The sequence below is a fragment of the Mirounga angustirostris genome, unplaced genomic scaffold, assembly GCF_029215605.1.
Source record: "Mirounga angustirostris isolate CCGP_5_RB_7025 unplaced genomic scaffold, mMirAng1.0.hap1 SCAF_7, whole genome shotgun sequence".
NCBI lineage: Eukaryota > Metazoa > Chordata > Mammalia > Carnivora > Phocidae > Mirounga > Mirounga angustirostris.
The window spans coordinates 67,136,153-67,158,531 of NW_026991715.1; the positions used below are offsets into that span (position 1 = coordinate 67,136,153).

Consider the following 22,379-nt stretch of genomic DNA (forward strand, 5'->3'; position numbering starts at 1 on the left):
GTCTATATTCACGCCAGCTGGTTTTCTCATTGCATAGATTTCTGTATTTTTCCTGTCAGGAGAGACAAACTAAAGAGCACAGAAGTCTCTGTAAGGCTCCTCAAAAGTCCCTTACCGATATACAATATAAGTTTATAAATATAAACAATTCATGTTATCCCATGTTTAAAAGTAAAATGATTCCTGCAACTTGTCCAACTTGTCTCTTCTGTTGTTGACTTTTTAAATATATAGCATCATCTTGGATGGTATGTTATCTTAGATAAACTGATTACGTAGTTTCTGTTGAAATCAAGGGACTCTGTATCTGCCTGTAAGTTTTCTCAACTTTAAGAAACAAAACAAAGGAACATTATGGGGGAAAAAGCGAGGAAAACCAAGAAATAGACTGCTAACTATAGAGAACAAATTGATGGTTGCCAGAGGTGAGGTGGGCCGGGGGATGGGTGGGATGGGTGAAATAGGTGATGGGGATTAAGGAGTGCACTTGTGATGAACACTGGGTGATGTATGAAGTGTTGAATCACTATATTATACACCTGAAACTAATATTACACTGTATGTCAAGGAACTGGAATTTAAATGAAAACTGGGGAAAAAAAAGATTTCTCAAAAAAATTACAAGGCTAGCTGAGAAAAATATATTTACTTATTAAATTTCCTGTTTTCTTTTCCCTACCTCCTTAAAAGAAAAAGAGGGGTACTTTACTCTTAAATAAAACATTAGATACTTAATTATTAAAGTGCTATATTAGCAAAATTTAACTCACAGTATTTCCAGTGCATACTTTCTTTGTCATCCCTCCAAAGAATATATCCACTGGAGAAAGAATGGGGCTATCTGAGGGTTTTTTTCTGGAGTTGCCAGGAGAAGTGGAAGAATTTCTAGTTTATGAATACATTGGCATCTCTAGTCCCACTTAATATGTATGATCTGTAATGTTGAAAAAAGGAATTTTGGGAAAAGAAAAAATAAGGCTTTCGCAGATACAAAGATTTGTGTCTTGTGTTCTCTTTCCAAAATTAGCTGGAAGGTGAAACAAGACTGGAAAGTAGGAAGATAATTGGGGCTTAGGTGATCTACAAATTAATCATCCTTTAGGCCACAGTCATAAAATTTGGGATTTTCATTGATGAAATTGTATTAATCAGTCCTGTAGTCTTTCATATGTATATATAATTTTATATGTATTATTTCATCTAATAATAATATCAAGCCAACCTACTATGAGGTAGATACTGTTATTATATGCCTTTTATAGAGGAGAAAACTGAGGCTCAGAAATTAAGTCATTTGCTCACACTTGTACAGTCAGGTGGCAGAGCTACAATTCAAACAAAAGCAGGGTGCCTCCAGAGGCTTTACTTAACCATTATGCAATTAGAGCCTATGTAGTCGTTTTGCATTTTTATATTTTTCTTTGAAGGAGTTCAGGACAATATGTAATTTATTCTGAGGTTGAGGTGGATTGTTTTCCATATTTCATAAGTGATGGTAATAAGGTAACAAAATGTAGAGGCTTGACCAGAGTCATGGAGGTTTCTGGTGAGTCTTCATCTTACTAGTTGGTTTAGTCTCTTCTGAAGAAGTTTAGGAGGTGTCAATGTGGCCATCCTTCTTTGAGCTCTGTCCATCTCAAGTATTTTCATATATTTTTTAGGCCTAGCTAACAGTCCTCAAAGATCAGAACTTGCTTATTATGGACATTGAAGAATTTTTTTTTTTTTTAAAGATTTTATTTATTTATTCATGAGAGACACAGAGAGAGAGAGAGAGAGAGAGGCAGAGGGAGAAGCAGGCTCCCAAGGAGCAGAGAGCCCGATGCGGGACTCGATCCCAGGACCCTGAGATCATGACCTGAGCCGAAGGCAGACGCTCAACCATCTGAGCCACCCAGGCGCCCAGAAGAATTATTTTTTTTTTTCATTGGTAGGGAGTTGGAACTAGACTTCTGAAGTTTTTTCCAACATTACGCTTTATGATTTGACACTTCTTCCTTCATTCAACAAATGCTTTTAAAATTAATATTACTATGTGCCAGGTATGTTCTGTGAGTTAAAATTGTCGTAAATGTAATAAGCAGAATAACAAATTTACCTTAGGTAATGGCGCCCATAGATATTGGGTAATCTCCTGTTGCACTCAGAATATCCTCATACCCCAATGCAATACCAGTTATTCTGTGTTCCTTAGAGGTATTCTAGATTCAGTTGCATTTCTTGTTGTTTTTCTTTTTAACTTATTTGAAAACAATCACCAGCAAAACGGCCCTTAACAAGATATAATAAGACTTTGATTGTAAAGATTGTAAAGAAATAGTGGGAATGATTAGATTTTTTCATTTCCCTGTAATATTGCTACTGTGACTATGTGTACAGTCAGAAAGTGTAGCATTTTTGTTAAATGAATCTTAAACTGATATCCACTAGGGGCACATCTCCTCTAGGGGATATGTGGGGGGACGTCTTTGGTATGAGGGTATGTTTTGAGAAGCCATATTCCACATTATTTTTTTTTATATATAAAATGAATTTATTACAAATTTCAGAAAGTTAAAGTAGCTTTTTTTTTTTTTTGGCTCCTGGGATTAAATAGAATATATAATGATTCTCTGTGAGAAATTAACAACTTAAGTATTCTGAATTTCTTGGTAGGTGAAATTTTATGCTTATCAAAAAGTTCATGGGTTAAAAAAGGGTTGAGAGACATTCTTTTAAAGACCCAAGGACTAGTGCTCAGTGGATATAGGGCTTAGGTTCTATAAATCTGTGAAGTACTTCAACCAAATCATATCACATTGGAATTGCGATCTACTTACAAAATAACTTGTTTTAGCTACATCTCATGATGCTATATGCATTTATAATAAAATAATTATTTTACCAAACATGATACTGATCTTTTTATTTCCAAGTTTTTAAATGTGGTAAAGACTGCATATTGTAATAGCTTAGTCGAAGTGCTTTTTATGTTTCAATAATAGCTTTAAAATAGCTGGTCAGATACATTTAAAATATTCTTGTTAGTATGATTCACCTTAATTTCAAATTAACAATAAAGATAATTCAAGAAAGTCTGAGTTTTGATTAAGATAATTCAGTTGTTTTGTTTTGTTTTGTAGAATAGCCAGTGACTTTGAACAATGGAACTTCAACATTTAGAGGATCTGACTCAACTACATATGTGCTCATCCAGCCTATTACTGGATAACTTAATTTCAGTTTATAATCATAATAAATAATTGACTTTTTTTTTTTTACTATAGTTGACACACAATGTTATATTAGTTTCAGGTATACAACATAGTGATTTGACAAATTTATACAGTATGCTGTGTTCACCACAAGTGTAGCTACCATCTATCACCATAGATTGCTAGTACAATATTTGACTGTATTATGCTGTGCCTTTTCTTCCTGTGACTTACTCATTTCATAACTGGCAGCCTGTATCTCCTATTCCCCTTCACCTGTTTTGCCTATCCCCCCACTCCTCTCCCCTTTGGCAACCATCAGTTCTCTGTATTTACAGGTCTGATTCTGTTTTTTATTTATTTGTTTATTTAAAAATTACAAAAAAAATAAAGAATTGACATGTTTTGCATCTTGTATTTGAAGCTTAATGAGCTTTTGACATAAAGGGAATTACTAGTATTCAAGAAACAAAGTTGTTTGTTTAAAGTAAAGTCTGTCTTAAACTGAATACCTGTGTAAAGCCAGAATCTTACAGAAAGTACAGAGCTAAAAACTAAAAAATCACAAATATATCTTTTATATATCAGTAAAAGTTTCTAGGCAAGTATTTATTATACATGAGTAATTAATTGTGTAACACCTCATGACCTTGTGTATCATCTTGTGGTGGGTTCACAGGATGGAGATTAAATGAAATTTTTTAATTTTGACATTTTGGGTAAAACAACAGAAATTTAACAAATAGTACATAAAAATAGGAGTTTTGCTTATAATTGTTTTTAATTTTTGTCTCTTCAGTGTGTAAATCTGCTCTGTGGGATAGCTTCATTGCTTTAGGTAATAAAGAATGTACGAATTTTGTATTCTAAGGACATGTCCCATGTATTTTCACAACTAAATAAATTTCTAATTTTTTTTTAAATGGTGACTTTTTTTTTTTTAAAGATTTATTTATTTATTTGAGAGAGAGAGAATGAGAGACAGAGAGCATGAGAGGGAGGAGGGTCAGAGGGAGAAGCAGACTCCCCGCCGAGCAGGGAGCCCGATGCGGGACTCGATCCCGGGACTCCAGGATCATGACCTGAGCCGAAGGCAGTCGCTTAACCAACTGAGCCACCCAGGCGCCCTAAATGGTGACTTTTTAAATCTCTTTCTTTTCTTTTTTTTTTTTTAAGATTTTATTTGAGAGAGCAAACACGAGCGGGGAGGGGGCCGGGCAGAGGGAAAGGGAGAAGCAGACTCCCCACTGAGCAGGGAACCTGATGGGGGGCTCCATCTCAGGACCCTGAGATCGAGACCTGCGCTGAAGGCAGACACAACCTACTCAGCCACCTGGGAGTCTCTCTAAGTAAACTTTGTCCTGATTGTATGTGGTTAAATTTTAGCTCTTCAAGGAACTTTTAATCAACATTAGTCTAAACTTTTCCTTTTAGATTTAAAAAAAGAGAAAACAGTTCTTGAAAGTTAAATGTACTTGTCAGTAGCCTTAAATATAATGGTTGAACTGAGATTAGAATTTTAGAAGAAAGCAGTGTTGATTGTTCTTTGCCTTCTTCCTCTAATACTGTTTATAATTATGTTGTTCCTATTAAGACGAAGCTTTGTAATTTTTTTCATTATTTCATTTCAGTCTTATGCACAGACTTCAAATAAGTGGGTTGATTTTTAAAAGAAAATTGAAAATTCTTTTAAGTTTTTTTTTTTTTTAATAAACTAATGAGTCAAGAATAGTTAACTTTCCTCACAGCAAGTTTACAAAAATAGGAGTATTACAAAAATAGTCATAGGACTGTAATAGTTTTAACTATTGACATATGGCTAGATATTAAATACATCAATGCAATATGAATGTTTTATTGTTTTACTCTGAGTGTTTCAAGAGAGACTACAAATATCAAGGGTGAGTTCGGATGACTAACATATTGAAGGTGTAAAAATATTTCATAACAGTTACTTTGTAGAACTATTACCATGGCCATGTGAAAATTCCAATATGTTTCTAATTATGCTTCTGTTTATATCAATCCATGAGTCTTTTATAGGAATAAATTGGTAGCATGGGTGATGCTGGAATTATTGCCAGTCATTTAAGCAGATTATCTGGTAGTATGGTAGGTAGAACATATTTAAATTGAGAGTAGGAAAGTTAAAGGGAAAAAGGTATTATTTATTACCCACATGTTTGTTAAATAAATTTGAGGAATTAAGATCAGACATGTGGTTATGGAGTAAATCGTTTTAAGACCAAAGGGAATAATCAGTGTCATGTTGAAATAGGAAATTAGAATAGTAGTCTTTGGACAATGTCATTCTATTTTCCTGTTCTAGGGCACAGACACTGAAATGGAATAAAGTTTTATTTTCTTACAGGTACCATGTGCCTTGCTTGCTATGTCAAGTGATATACTTAGGTTCTTTAGTATATAGAAAGGTAGTAATTAATTGTTTCCATTTGTCCATCGTATTCTTATTTTTCTCAATAAAGATTTGATTGTAATAAGTGTTAATATCTTGACCAGGTAGACAATCCTGGAGGTAGAAAGATGGACAGAAATGGAAGAGGTTCGCATGTGAGATGATTAGTCCTGAGTTTATAGAACAAATTAAAAACTGAATAAATGAATTTTTTTCTGAGAGACTGAGAAGTTAAAAATAATTGAGTTAAAATTGGAATAACCTATCAAAAGTAAAAGGTAAATGTTTACATTTAAGTATTTAAAACCTCTATTATTAAGTTTCTCAACTACCACTATTAATTTTATGGTTGCTATTTGTATTCTAATCACAACTTTTTTTCCCTTAGGTGGTATCATGGAAAACTTGATAGAACTATAGCAGAAGAACGCCTAAGGCAGGCAGGGAAGTCGGGCAGTTACCTTATTAGAGAGAGTGATCGGAGGCCAGGATCCTTTGTACTTTCATTTCTTAGCCAGACAAATGTTGTCAACCATTTTAGGTAAGTCTTTATTTCTAATATGAGGCTAAATAATATAGTTACTTTGCTGTAGTGTTCTTAAATACACCTGCTTTAATAAAGGTGAATGTTTCAGTAATATTTAAGTGATGGGGTAAGTGATTTTCAGTTTTCAATTATGTAATTTAATCAGATGATTATAGAGTAGATACTGAGTGCATGCTTTTTTTGTTTAAAAACAATATAATTGGGCATTGTGCTAATCTCAAATATAATGATCACTGTTAAAGTATAAAGAATTATGAAGAAACTTTGGTAAAGCAGAAATAAAGGAAATGTGTATTTTTAGACTACAGAGTAACAAAATATAGGAAACAAAGTAAAGATGTGTGCCCTTTAATTCATTTTTGCTTCCCGGTTCTGAAATTCTTTGCAAACATTCATGTCAAAGGTATGTAGATTTTCAAGTACAGATATCAAAGTTTACATAAATACAGATACCTATATTATTGTCTTCAATTTCATTTTTATGGGAGACATTGAAAAAAATCATTTTTGCCTGTAATGTTAACTGATAAAATGTTTGTATGTTCTTGACTTTCACATTTTAAAATAAGTTTTAAGAGTACTTTATACCACACGTCAAATGTGAAATTATTATAATACTCTAAATATTTTGAGATCTGTAAGCTACTTTTAGCCAGAGAAAACTTACTAATGTTGCTATTTAGTCTTAAATATGAAGAGTGAGCAGAGTATCTGAAGATAGACTTATAAATATTGCAATGAAGAATGTAATGGGGTTTGTAAGTCAGATATGTATTTCATATCTATCACATGTATGCATATATATTTTTAGAAGAAATAACCTCAGGTAAATTTGCATTGGCAGATATTAATAAGTGGTATTTTAATACAAGGATATAGTAAAGGAAAAGAGTATGAAAATTAGGGAGTTTAATTTCTTTAGAACTTGGTGTTCAAAATTGGCTCTAAAGGTTTTTGTTATACTGTATTTTTTTCCTGTACAAATAGGATTATTGCTATGTGTGGAGATTACTACATTGGTGGAAGACGTTTTTCTTCACTGTCAGATTTAATAGGCTATTACAGTCATGTTTCCTGTTTGCTTAAAGGAGAAAAATTGCTTTATCCAGTTGCACCACCAGAGGCAAGTAAAACTTAAATAAAAATATTTTTCAGAAATTTATTTCACTTTACTATGAGGTTAGCTCTTACTCAGTTTCTTATGGTATTTATTATAAATCAAGAAATATTTTAAATTTTAAATCTGGTTGTACTGTCAGCAAAACTGGTATCGTCTTCAAAAAATTTTTTTCAGTAATTTTGTATTTAAGTTGCTAGATTTTTTTTTTTTTTATAATACTGTATGGTGATAGCTTAACATATTTTTAAGTGAATGAGCAGTAATGACTGATAGCATAGTGCTAATCAGTTGCTGCAAGATTCTGAAACGCCTTCTGCATCATCAGAGAAAGATTAATTTATATGTCCCATGTAGTTCATTTAAAATTAAATGGCTACTCATATTACTTGGTAAAAACATTGGTTATACAGTTAAAATAATTTCTATAAAAAAAAAAAAAAAGAAACGACAATATTTCTAGGCTTTGAGTATTTAGAACCTTACTAAAAACGATTTGAATGATCCTGTGTTCATAATGAGGATTTTTATTGGTTTGAACTTTATGTGGATATACCTGATTTGACTTTAACATAAAAAGATTATTTATCTTTTGTAAATCTTTTTTCTTTTCTTATGATTCCTAGCCAGTAGAAGATAGAAGGCGTGTTCGAGCCATTCTACCTTACACAAAGGTTCCAGACACTGATGAAATAAGGTATTTTAGAATGTATTCTCATTTATAGGCATTTGAAATAGGCATTTGACAGACTTGGAAAACTTACCACTCTTGGACTGGAAGGTCTTGGACTTTGAGGAAATAGCATGCAGCAGGGTGAAAGTACCTTTAATATTGAGTTCATCGTTCCTGTACTCCTGTGTTTGGCTTATTTGTTCAGAATATGGATTTGGATCAGAGTGGCCACAGTGAAGATGACAGGTGAAATAAATTCAGATTTTATTAGACTCTCTGACAAAGTAAGGATAATTGTTATATTCTGTACTCTATTTTTATTACTACATGGCATTTATGTCTCAACTGTAATTTGTACTTAAATGATGACTAACTTCTATTTTACATGATGGGTGAATAGTTTAAGTGTGGCATAGAACTACAGAACATGATAATTTTTAAAAATTATTTTTATATAATTTGATTTATATATAACTTGTTTTTGTTATTTTCATATAATCTGATGTTTGATAATTATCAAATTATCAGTGTCTTTCTACAAGCTACTTTGCAATAGAAAATTTGTTTCTTACTGGTAAAATGTTTACTGATTCTGGTAATACAGCTCACCAAAATCAACAGCAACATTTAAAAAACAGTAACTTTGGGAGGTACTGAAATTTCTGGAAATATGGTATTTTAAAAAATAAAGATTCAAATATCTGGAATCTCCGAATAAGGATTCTATTTTTATATGATTGTCTACAAAATAACAACTTCTCATTTAGTTTTTATTGGCATACCTTTATTTGTGATCTAAGCAGGAAAGGCCAATGAAAGAAAGAGAAGGAATGAAATGTATACAGTAAAGAAGAACAGTGGTGAACTACCAGTTGAGGAATTTTGAATAACTTGTAAATTCCCAGTGTATCTTCTAGAACAGCAGTGCTCAAAGTGTGATCCATGTACCTTGGGGATCCTTGAGACCCATTTAGAGAATTCATGAGAGCAGAACTGTTTTTCTTTTTCTTTCTTTTTCTTTCTTTTCTTTCTTTTCTTTCTCTTTCTTTCTTTCTTTCTTTCGTTCTTTCGTTCTTTCGTTCTTTCAAGATTTTATTTTATTTGACAGAGAGAGACACAGCAAGGGAGGGAACACTAGCAGTGGGAGAGGGAGAAGCAGGCTTCCTGCTGAGCAGGGAGCCCGATGTGGGGCTTGATCCCAGGATCCTGGACACAGAACTGTTTTCTTAATAAGACTAAGATATAATTTGCCTTTTTCACTGTGACATTTACATTGATGGTACAAAAACAAGAAGCAGTAAAACTGTTAGTGCCTTAGCACAAATCAAGGCAGTGGCAGCAGTGTTCTTCACTGCCACACACTTGGAGGTAAACAGTACAAAACAGTTTCCCCTCAAATTTTTCTTGATGAGACTGTAAAAGGTATTTTACTAAATCTCAACCCTTTTAGCATTCAGTGTGATGCATATCTTTTTAATCTTTCTGTGTGATGAAGAAAACTGGTGAATCTTTTTAATATTCTGTGTGGTGAAATGGGAAGTACGCGCCAAGTATCTTGGCTGTATACCACAGGTCCTGGTCTTGAGGAGAGCGGTGTTGAGAGTGGAGCTAGCTTCTGCTTTTGTGTACACCGTTTGTACCTAAGACTGACAGGCAAACTATCCAACTATGGTTATTCAGACTAGAGTATTTGACTTTTTTTTTTTTTAAGTGAGTCTGTTACGTTATTTCAGGGGAAATAACTGGAGGTATTTGTTGCCAATGACAAAATTTGAACTTGCAAGCAAAAATGAGAATTTTGGAAACCCTGTATCTGCCGTCAGGAGTTTGACAGCTTCCCACATACTTCCTGATTTTTCTGATGAGATTGGTGGTGATATTAAAGAATGTGATGTTTTGATTGTGTAAGGTGAATTTACATTTGGATGATCTGCATAGCTCAGTGAACCAGTATTTTCTAAATGATCGATGCATGCTGTTAAAGAATTATGCCTGGGTAAAGGTCCCTTCAAAGCACAAGATTGACAAATAGATATTACTGAAATGGGGTACAGAAAGTTCATTGATGGTGTTTTAGATTCCATATTACAACTAACCTTCAAGTACCAATTGTTGAGTTTTTGGTGTAATATCATAGAATATAATTATCTGAGAGGCCATTTAAATACTCATTCCTTTCACAACTACATATTTTTGTGAAGCCAAATTTTTCTTCATATACTTCAAACAAAAAAAAAAACTTAAAACAACAGATTGAATAGAGAAAGCGAAGAATCTAGCAGTGTGCAGTTAAGCCAGATGTTGAGATTTACAAAAAATGTAAAACAATATTCTCACAAAACTTGTAAAAATAATAATTTTTTATATTCTTTATGTTACTGTGTGATGGGGTGTATTATTTTTTAAGAAATTAGTAAACACTTAAAACATATTTTAAATTCTAACATGGTAAATATTAATAGATATAATTCATATAAATAAAAGCCTTTTAGGGTATCAGTTTTTAAATATATAAAGGAGTCCTGAGAGACCTTCAAAACTGACAACTACTGGTCTAGGAAGATGAAAATTTAAACAAGATTTGGAATATATAAATTTTAATTTGATCATATAAATATATGTGAATGTATGAGTCCTTAAAAATTTGTATGTATCTTTGAAGTTTTTTTTTAAGGTAAAAACATCTGAAGATTAATGAGATTTAATAAGGCATTTTAACTCTTTTGGGGAAAAATGCAAAATAAAGAATCTTTGATTATATCGTTTGTGTTAGTAATAAGCTCTTTATTTCAAATTTTTTTCATTTTGCACCATATATTTAGTGTTCTAGCAACAACAGAAGTCAAAATTTAATAAAAAAAATTCTCTTACGACTGCTTTTGACCAAGAAATGAAACTTGTCACTTCTCATTTCTATATTTTTTTCCATATGTACTCCCATTTTACTCATATTTTTTTTTTAAATGTAGTTATTTAGGAGATTGGTTCTAGAAAGGAGTAATTTATTTGGTTAAGTAGTAATGTCTGCTGCCAGTCAGCTAGTGAAATATGGTCGCAGTTAACAAGGGTTGTCAAATCAAGATAGAATGCAGTATTACGTGCTCATCTAAATAGAATTCATCTCAAGTGTTGTGTATAAGTTTTTTAGTCTTGAATTTGTCCAAGGAACATTGAAGCTTGAGATATTCTGGAGAAAAACAGTTTTCAAAGTATGAGAAGAGATTTACTTAATGGAACTTTGGTTTGTGAAAATTTAGACTGAAAGGAAACTTAAAAAATATGCGATAGATGCGAATCTAGAGATAGGGTCAGTAGCAGCAGGCAATCAATCTTGAAACTTTGAACACTGGGAGGCATTCATTCAGGCCTAAAACGAAAAGTTCAATGAATTACTGCTGTTGTAAAATGGCATCAATATAAGACTAACTTACTCCTCCTGTGATTTTATGGAGGTTGAAAACATAGATTCTAAGGAAAAGAAACTAGTTTGTGTATGCATCTCTCTACTCAGAAATTGTTAACAGAAAAAACATGCATACATTCTCCTATCCTTTGATACCACTTCAGAGAAAGAATGCTATGTTATATCATGGATGTCTAAGTGAATTAAATGAACATTAATGTTTTTTATGAGAAAAATGTTAATTCTCATAAACATCTGCTGATAAGGCTTATTGTGCTTATTTAAAATAAAGTTTTTCTAAAGTAACTGTATCTTGTGTATGTGTAATGAGTTAATTATATTATGATTTTATATCTAACGTACATCTGAAAGAGTAATTACATGGAAGCTTAAATTTTTAAGTTCACTTTTCTTGGAGTTTTACCCTAAAGCCTATAATACATACATAATTACTGTTTATACAGATTCTAATTTGAATTTAAGAGTAATCCAATAATGTAGATAGTGCAGATGCCATTATTAAATCCATTTTACACATGAAGAAATAAGATTCAGATTGTTAAGTGTCTTCAGAGTTTTACATTTAGGTGATGCCAGAAACAGGACAAAAATCCAGGGTATATGAGTTTAATTTCTTATATTTTCCAATACCATATTATCTCTGTAGTATGGCACATGATTACTCAAATTTCCATGTTTAAAATTTTAATTCAATTTTAATAACTTCATAATTGCTATTTTCAGTTTCCTAAAAGGAGATATGTTTATTGTTCATAATGAATTAGAAGATGGATGGATGTGGGTTACAAATCTAAGAACAGACGAACAGGGCCTTATTGTTGAAGACCTAGTGGAAGAGGTGGTAAGTTTTGTTCTTTTCCTCTCACTGTCAGAATTTTAAATATTTTGTACATTTTTGGAACTTTTCCATAATCAGGCGAAATTAGTAATGAAACTTTTTTTTTAATTGAAAACCTCAATTCTTAAGTACAAGGAATTTTTTCATTAAAATGTGTTTACTGTAGTAGATGTTATTTATTTGGAAAGAGCATAACTAAGCTAGCATGTTTGATTCTTTAACTATTGATTTTCTGAAAGTTTTTTTTTCCAGAAAGGTTTCATGAGTTTCTAAGAATTAAAAAAAATTAACATTTGTGTTTATTTGTATCTCTTTTTGTCTTCTTAGTGGTTTTCCTCATAAATGAGGCTATGAAAAAATGATCATGGAATCTGAATCAAATAGGGTTGTACATGTTTGCTTTCAGAATCTTTATCTCCCAAATATATGTACAGTTTTCTAGTAACCTTGGAAAAACAGTTATATTACACATATATTATCACGTTTCTGCATTTCCAGTATTCCCATTTTCGTTGTCGCTACACAATACAGTCATCAGTCGTCTTGTCACACAGCATAGATAATTGTGCGGTTTTTTGATAGCAGGGCCGCATTCAAGCAGCATTTGCATTTCAGAGATAATACTCAGTATCACTGAATCTTATCAAACATATTACAGTTTTGGAGTTCATCTTTCCCCTTTGGATTTGGATTTGGATTTGTTTTGTGATGGAATGGTTTCCTTTTATCTTTCACAACCCTCAGAGCTACTGTTTTTAAATTATGTCACGAACTTGGTAATATTCTGAAACCTGTGCTTTGATTATTTTCCGGGAAGATAGCAGTGGGGAATATTTTTCTTTGTTATTAATTCTCTTGATTAATAGATCTTGATATGTAGAAGTAAAACATACTGAGGAAAAGTGGAGGGCAGTTCAGGAAATGGTATGATACATTGTATACACATAGTTACTTAGTGGAAGAGCTGGGATTAGAACTCCTAATTCCTAGATTAGTGTTTGGTATTTTACAGTAGGGAGAGATGTTTATTTCATATAGGCCAGAAGTGTTCAAACTGAAGAATCTTACTGTGTTGGTTTTACTACAGTAAAACTTTTTTATGTTGGATTTTTTTTCCTCCCCGCTATAACCCCCTTCCCCCGTTTTTCTGATTATTTAAAGGATTTAGAGTATAGTTTAACCTTTTTCCAGCTCTTGAGATGCTGGGTCAAATTTAATAAGATAAACTTTAAGAAGAAAAGTGAAAGTTATCCAATGAGTACAGCGGGGGAAAAAAAGCCCAATTTAACATAAGGACACATGACCTAACATCAATAAAGGGAAAAAAATTAAAAGAACAAGTTAACAAGTCAGTATGAACTGAACAATGTGATGTGGCTGCTAAAAAGGAATATAGTAATACTTTCAATTAATAGTGTAATAGTTCCAAGTTAGAATTAATAAACAATTTTTACTCTAATACTTAAAATAAGTTTTCATACTGATCTTCTTTGGAGCCTAGTGATTCCTTGTAGCTTGAAAAGCCATTTGGAGATTGTCTAGATTTCAGACATTAGGTTGGTGGTTGGATTTAAGGATTTTCCCACTCTGAAATTCTAATTACTGTTCTCCAAGTACATTTATACTTTTATGCCTTAAATCTAGAATGTAAGCTCTGTGAGGATTTTTGTCTCTGATTCAGTGATGTATCCCCATAGCATAGAATAGTGTCTGACATTAGTAAGCATTCAGCACATGTTTGTTGAATGAATTTCTTTATGCCTACACTTTCTGATACTCCTGCCCTGCTAGACTACTACCATGTAAAATTTAATTCATCTTTATCAATTCAGCTCAGATGCTGTCCCTGTTTTCACAGAGGATTTATGGCTTTCTTAGGCTAAATTGTTTCCTCTTGTGTTTCTATAGCACCTTGTTAATTCTGTATTTTATTACATTGTATAAAATTAGTTTATGGTGTAAACCTGTTCTGTAGAGATTAGCTCTTTTTGGGCAATGATGCATTTTGTTTTTGTGTAAATTTTTTTTTTTTTTTTTTTTAGCATACTGCTTTGTTTTATAGTAGACATTCAGTGGGTGTTTGATTTTAGTTTGGTTAGGTATTTGATGAGTAAGGAACAAATTGAGAGAGGTAAATCCATGTATAGATAGACCATTTTTCTTCATTATTCAATGAAAACCTGGTGCCAGGTACCCAGTTTTGCTGGGTACTAGGAGTACAGTTCAATAAATATTCAGTGAAAATTTTATGCCCAGCATTGTGCTAGTGGTTATGGTGGTGGTTGGGTGTTAACAAAGAAAAGTTAAGATCTTAAGGTGCTTACGGCCACTATTAAGGAATGAATAACACCAGTGTGTCTTAAATAATAGGCATGCTAAATAGAATAAGGTAAAGTTCAAAAGATGATAAAAGAAGGATGTCTTTTCTTTTTTTTTTTTTTAAAGATTTTTTATTTATTTATTTGAGAGAGAGAGAATGAGAGAGAGCACATGAGAGGGGGGAGGGTCAGAGGGAGAAGCAGACTCCCTGCCGAGCAGGGAGCCCGATGTGGGACTCGATCCCGGGACTCGATCCCGGGACTCCAGGATCATGACCTGAGCCGAAGGCAGTCGCTTAACCAACTGAGCCACCCAGGCGCCCGAAGGATGTCTTTTCTATTCAAAGTAGAATTTTGTATTTATGTTTTAGGGACTCAGTATTTTACTGAGGACTGGTATTTGAAGAAGATCCTGTCTGGATAGTTTAGGTTAACAAACAGGTAGGAAGCAGTGAGTGGAAAGGACATTCTGAGTTAAAAAGAACAAGGCAGTGGTATTGAGAATATAGATAAGCAAATTGGTAGTTATGTGGGTATATTGTATAGATACCTAAAGAGAATTGGTAGTACTAGATAGGAAATGTAGACTTGAATGATATGAAAAAGGATTTAGATTTTATCAAAGGACGAATTTGTAGGGAGCAGAGAGGTATTAAAGGTTTGGTTTTTAAATTTTGTTTCTTTTTGTTTGGTTTGGTGTTTCTTAGCGCAGGAGAAAGTTGCAGTTGAAAATGATGAGTCCAGATCGGAATGGTGAAGTGATGGGGTGGGACAGGGCACATAGGTAATTAAACTCACTGGGCTGTGGTAATAGTTTGAGAAAAGGGAGGAAAAGGGCCTGAATTACAGTAATCACAACAAGAGGAGAAGAGTAGTAACAGTAAGGGAGAGAGTTTTAGGAAGATGTTTCTTGAACTGATACATCTTTTCTTGTATATGCATAAGTAAATATGAGGGACAGGGCAGAGATGTGTTTGAAGATGTGATTTTTATTAATTTTAATAAAAATAGATTAGTAGTTAAAATGATATAAAATACTGTCTTAATGTCTTACCCTTTAGGGCCGGGAAGAAGATCCACATGAAGGCAAAATGTGAGTTTGTGTTAATTACTAAAAGGAAAAAGAAAATACGTTTATAAACCTACAAATTGGAAAACTTAGGCCAAAATTTATTTTAAAAGAAAACTGCTACTTTTGGGGCTGTCCTAAGAATTGTTTTTATTTGCTCAGGAACTGATATGTTAATATTTTCTTTAGGATCTATTGATAGTCTTATTTTTAAATAATGAAGGTGTCTTTTATTTATATGTAACTCTTCTATCACTAAACTAAAGGTTTTTCTGTGAACATTAATAACAGTATGAATGTCATGATTCCTCATATTTTTCTTTACTTTCCTACTGATACATTTATAGCATTTCTTGTTTTTGTAACCACATCTTTTAGATATGTTGTGTTTCAGTTTTTTTGTTTGGGGTGTGTGTGTATGTGAGAGAGAGAGAGAGAGACAACTTTTCTCCAACATCAGGGTTCTTTTTTTTTTTTTTTTAAAGATTTTATTTATTCATTTGACAGAGAGAGAGAGCATAAGCAGGAGGAGCAGCAGACAGAGGGAAAGGGAGAAGCTGTAGGGCTGGATCCCAGGACCCTGGGATCATGACCTGAGCTGAAGGCAGACACTTAACCAACTGAGCCACCCAGGCGCCCCAACAGGGTTCTTTACCATACTTACAAGATTCTGCAAGGCCCTTCTTTTCGTAATCTTTTCAGGCTGATTTTAAGTATCTTGTAAGGGCTAATTCAAAGACCAGGTATTACTGTATGTTTTATTTGCCACAGTCTTCTCATATTTCAGAAATGTTAGCTGTTAGCAATAATCTCCTATGGGAAATTTACTCTAATTTTGTTTTTGTCCTTGGAGATCTTTTTTAGTGTCCTGCTCACCCCTCATTTGTTTGTTTGTTTTTTTTAAATTTGTTCATTTGAGAGAGAGAGCACAAGCAGTAGGGAGAGGCAGAGGGAGAGAGAAAGGGAGAAGCAGATTCTCTGCTGAGCAGGGAGCCCGATGCGGGGCTTGATCCCAGGACCCTGAGATCATGACCTGAGCCGAAGGCAGACGCTTAACGACTGAGCCACCCAGGTCCCCCCGCCCCCCAATTATTTGTATATGAATTTTCTTCTGAAGATGTTAACTCTCAATCCCAATTCTATTTTACTTATGATTTTAATAGAAACTCTTCATCTTTTGATCTCTTTTCACTGGAACATTTTTTTCTTACCATCCTGTCAGAATTTACGAATGGAAGCAACTTGCCTCTCAAGTGGTTGCTTACTCTGTTTTCTAACCATTAGAACACAAAAATGTGAAGCTGAATACTCTCAGTAAACCTCGTTTAGTTCCCCACCCTTCCTCAGGTGGAACATATGAGATGTTTTCTGAGTTCATTTTCCTTATTGTTCTATGTAGCTGTGTAACTGTAAAATAGGCTCCATGAGTGAGACCGTACCTTGTTGATTGTATTAGTGTGAAGTCTTCCCACTACCTACATCAGATTACAAATTCTAAATAAGGTGTGCCCTTGAAAAGAATATGTATTCATTGTTTTGGGGTGCAGTGTTCTGTATATATATCTGTTCCATCTAGTGTAGTGTGTCATTCAAAACCACTTTTTCCTTGTTGGATTTTTTTTATCTGGATGATCCATCCATTGATGTAAGTGGGATGTTTGTCTCCTACTGTTACTGTATTCCTGTCAATTTCTTCCTCTGTTAATAGCTGCTCTCTGTATTTAGGTGCTCCCATGTTGGGTGCATAGATATTTGTAATTGTTATATCCTCTTGTTGGATTGTTCCTTTTATCATTTTATAATGTCCTTCTTTTCTCTTGTCACAGTCTTTGTTTTTAAAGCCTATTTTGTCTGATATAAGTACTGCTACCCCAGCTTTCTTTTCACTTCCGTTTGCCTGGTAAATGTTTTTTTGTCCCTTCACTTTCAGTCTGCATGTGTCTTTAGGTCTGAAGTGAGTCTCTTGTAGGCGGTGTATGGATGGGTCTTGCTTTTTTGTTTTGTTTTGTTTTAGTCTTGTAGTACTTTTACTTTCCAAGTTGTTTTTAAGCCACTATCAAAACTAATAGAGTAGATCCCAAGAATTTGTGGCAAAGTGTTGGAGGGATGATCTGGAGTTGTCAGGCTGGTATTAAGAGGTGTTAATCAGCAAGATAGGTAATTGTCCTTCAGGTAAATGAGAGGAGATTTTAAGAAATTTAATTACTAATAGTTTTTAAAATCAGGTGTGTCATTTTATTCTAAGGTAAAATTTAAATACTTTATTAAATGCAGTGGATCTTGACTATAATGCCATTTATAATTTCCAAATGCTTATTTTAAGTATACAGAAACTAAAATACTCTAGCCATCTAATTTGTTATGGCATTAGCTCAAATAGAATTAGGAATGCTAAGTCATTTTATTTCAGTCCTTGATGCTGATACCTACTCTGTCATCACTCAGTCTTACTTTCTGACTTTAAGGAAAGTATTAATCAGCCATTCCATTTTCTTTCAAGAGAGAATTTACCTCCTATTATAGGGAAAGTTCATTTTGAGAGTAATGTGAGGAGAATTCATTTACTTTTTTTTTCTGGATAATTCTGTAGTGGGCTCTACCTGTACTACCCTTCCCTCCTAATACAAAGAAAAGAGAACACTAGCTATGGTGTAAACATGTAACAGTTTCTCATTATCAGAATTAAAATCATTACTGCCTTTGTATTGTTAATTAATATGGAAGTTATAGTTCATATCAGTCCCTTATTTTTCTATATTTTGTTGAAATTATGTATGTTTACAAAGCACAATAACATAAATGTAAAAGGGATGAGATAATTTGATCAATTGTATTTACTTTTATTTCATTATATCAGCTTGAATTAAACTTGTGCTGGTTGTTTAGTTTTGATTGTATAATAGCAAAAAGGACTTCAGATTTACATATTTAATTTGTTCTCTTTTTAAGATGGTTCCATGGGAAAATTTCCAAACAAGAAGCTTATAATTTACTAATGACAGGTACTTGTATATTCACTCTTTATTTAAAAACAGACCATTTATCATCCATTTTGCCTTTAGCACTCATTTGATATTTAAACATACTGTAAATTCTTGCATACCACAGAGAAACTGCTATATTTGTTATCTGGTGTTTTTTAGTTGAACACATACATGCAGTATAAAATTCAGTGAAGTGTGTTTCTTTCTGTCCCAGTCCTATTCTCTTCCCTGCAAGCAGCACCAGATTTGAGTTTTTTTCCTGTATTTTTATAAGTTTTCAGTGTCTGTGTTATCTCCCTTCCTTGCCCCTAAACATACCCCTACACACGCACACTCATAGGAACATGCAACATGGCTTTTTTCATGTTAGGATATATTTTGGGAGATCATTCTATATCTGCTTATATAAGTTTTCATTCTTTTGAATGACCATAAACTTCTGTTATATAAAAGCCATAATTTATTATCGATATTTAGAATAATATTGTGTAGTTTTTATTTTTTTGCTGTTCGGATGCAGGAAATGTTCTAGCATTTATCTTTGTGCACTTGTGAAATTATAGAATTGGGCCTTATTTAAAATATATTCATTTTAACATTTCTTAAAAGTTTTTATAGAGATACGCAAAGTAAAAATTGACTTGTATTGTGGGTTTATTATTTAAACTAAAAACCATCCTGTCATCATTTATCCTAACATTTAAGACAGAATTAATTTAACTACTAAATATCTTTTTCATAAACCATACATAATAAGGATTTGACACAAGTTTAAGCCATAATCTGTAATGTAGAAATCTTAGTTCTTTAAAAACAACCAGTGTTTGATAGTTTTTGTATATGGTGAGTAAACTACTGATTATTAAAGATGTTTTCTGAATTACTGTTTTGAACTGTAGGCATTGGAGTTTAATGTAATAAATACTTGGCTCTTTTGAAAGATTTAAGGGAGTTTTAGAAGTGTTCAATTTTATTGTGAGGATGTAGACTAAGTAGGTTAAAAATAAGGAACATCATGATGCGAATGGTAGTAATAGAGACCAGATGCTCAACCAAAATGACATGCTATCAGCTTTGAGGGTGGGACCAAAATATTTATTTTAGTGAATTTACTGAATTATGAATAGAAGTTTATATTTTTGGACTTGGACCACCAAATACTTGAGGCACTCATTCTTGTTTAATGCATTTCAAGTTGAAAGGGACCAAACTTAATTTCTCTATGTTACTTTTTATTTTCTTGTGCTCTTTGAAGAATCTGGTGATTTTCTCCCCTGAAAAGTACACATCAGTGTGTTTTCCTAAAAGCAGTCAAGTTCTGATCTTTTCTATGTCATTAGGACTTAAGGAAGAGGAAAAACAAACCATTTTGGTGTTAAGAGTCACTGCCAATTGAAGATATCAAAAAGCCTTCTCTAAAATTAGTGTGAAAACATTTAATATATGATAATTTGTTTCTATATGACTTTCCAGGTACTTACCTACCTATTAAATGAAAGGTGGTGTACATGTATTGATTTTGATAAGGTACACACATATTTCATTTTTGAATCTACCTTTGTAAGCATTGGTACTCTTTTATTACAGTTATTACTTTTTAATGTTTAATCAGAAGCATTGATTAAATGTAGAGTATGCCTAAACAAAATTTACTTTAACTTTTTTCAACTCTTCTTATTAAGAGGATTTACAAATAGAATGTACCCATTTTAGCCAGTGTCCTCTATACCTGTGGTTAGGTTATTCTTCCGAAGTCATGACAGGTAGAGACATTATTAACCAGAAATCACTGCTGCAGACTTATTTTTATGTAATACACACATGCAACATCATAAGTGGTTGTGACTCATAAACTAGAAAGCATAAAGATGTATTAAAATTGTTTTTATTATAAGATAAGTTCCTGATGAAAATTTACATATGTTTATGATTTTTAAATGTACTTTATAATTAGGTTACTTAACACTATTTTTTATTTGATAATTAGGAAATAAAACTAACAGCTTAATTTTTACAGTTGGCCAAGTATGCAGTTTTCTTGTGAGGCCCTCAGATAATACTCCTGGTGACTATTCACTTTACTTTCGGACCAATGAAAATATTCAGCGATTTAAAATATGTCCAACACCAAACAATCAATTTATGATGGGAGGCCGATATTATAACAGGTGAGTTGTGAGAAATTTTAGTTACCTTTTACTTTTGGCAAAAATAGTTGAAATTTCAATAACGTACATCAGATTCAAAATTGTATAAGAGTGCCTGACTTTTTAGTATTTAAAATTATAAGGCCTTTAATATAATTTAGTAGTAGTCATGTCCAAGGATTCTTCAGATAGTGTCAAACATGAATATAAGTTAATAACTTATAATTTGTTTTCTTCCAAGATAATTTATATGTTTGTTGATTATATGCAGACTGTTTATAGCAAATTTGCTAAGTCCTTAAGTATAGGATAGCAAAACATTTGTTTTAAGAAAAAGAAAATATATTATGTTATTTTATTAGTGAGACATTTTATTTTATTTATTTTTCTTTTCAAGATTTTATTTATTTATTTGACAGAGAGTACAAGCAGGGAGAGCAGTAGGCAGAGGGAGAGCGGGGAGCCGATGCAGGGCTCAATCCCAGGACCCTGGGATCGTGACCTGAGTCGAAGCCAAATGCTTAACCTCCTGAGGCACCCAGGCACCCCAAGACATTTTAATAGGAAGAAAAAGTTCTTAAAGAGTAAACAGAGACTTATTACAAATGTTTCCCATGTAACTGGGTTGTTCTCAAGTTGATATTTCTTATTTGTAATTATTGGTTCCTACTTCTCATTTTAAAAATTATAGTAAACTTGTTGCTTATCCCAAAGCTCAAAATGAACTTAGTCACTGGAGCAGAAAAATAAGCTAATAGAGAAACCATATGATAGAATCTCAGCTTTTTTTTTTCTTCCTGTATATTAGAAAGAAATCTTTCATTTTTTCCCCCAAATGTAAAGAATTTCCCATACTAGATAACTCTAGAGTGGCATTGTCTTCCTCTTTTGGAGGCTTTCATAAACTAAAATGATGGCATTTGCCTAATTCCTTAAATACCACAGCAGTATTTGCCATCCCGTTTAGAATTTCTCTTAATTCCAGCTTGACTTTTGAGGGTATAGAGGTCCAGCAACTGGTTTACCTTAGAAAATGAAAGAAAAAAACCAAGTTGTAATTGCTTGCCAGAAGGCCCATGAACAGTCATGAGACATCAAGTGGAAGATGTGAGTCTAGACATTTGGATCCTTTTGCACATGTCGTATTTCAGAAAAGCTGCTTGAGTGGTTTCTACATTAATAGCCCAATCTAGACATCCTCACTGAAAATCTAGCTAGCTGCAATTTGAGCTCTTTATGAAGGTAAATTACTTTTTCCCATTTTCTAGTTTTCTAGGGACTTGGAATATATAAAACTGTAAATTGAAAACATATTCTTAACTGAATTGATAAATGTCTGTCTGGAACTTTTAAAGATAAAATAATTTACATAGATTTATTTTCAGAGAAGTTTGTTTACTGACTTAAACTTCCTTATGATATACATTCTGCAAGATGAAAATTCTTCCTACAAAATGGAAGCAGTCTGTAAAATATTTAAAGGTTGACTTTTTTATTGATAAAGACCAGAATGAAGCAGGAAGAAATAAGTATTTGAAGTATATTTCTTTCTAAATTATTGCAAAATTATTAGTCTGCTTATAAAATGAAGACTTAAAAAATTTTAAGTGCATGTTAATTTAGTGGGCTGTGATCATTCCCCCCAATTTTTT

The 22,379-nt window shown here is 32.7% G+C and overlaps 1 protein-coding gene across 1 annotated transcript in view; it reads left to right on the top strand.

The window, feature by feature from the left end:
* The window catches only part of RASA1 (RAS p21 protein activator 1), a 108,128-nt gene that overhangs the window by 45,735 nt on the left and 40,014 nt on the right, over nucleotides 1-22,379 (top strand). The window contains exons 2-8 of the mRNA XM_054512708.2: nucleotides 5,999-6,151; nucleotides 7,145-7,284; nucleotides 7,905-7,971; nucleotides 12,095-12,212; nucleotides 15,589-15,620; nucleotides 18,546-18,598; nucleotides 20,598-20,748. Of these exons, the coding sequence (XP_054368683.1) occupies nucleotides 5,999-6,151; nucleotides 7,145-7,284; nucleotides 7,905-7,971; nucleotides 12,095-12,212; nucleotides 15,589-15,620; nucleotides 18,546-18,598; nucleotides 20,598-20,748 (714 nt within the window). The remainder of the gene's footprint in view (nucleotides 1-5,998; nucleotides 6,152-7,144; nucleotides 7,285-7,904; nucleotides 7,972-12,094; nucleotides 12,213-15,588; nucleotides 15,621-18,545; nucleotides 18,599-20,597; nucleotides 20,749-22,379) is intronic.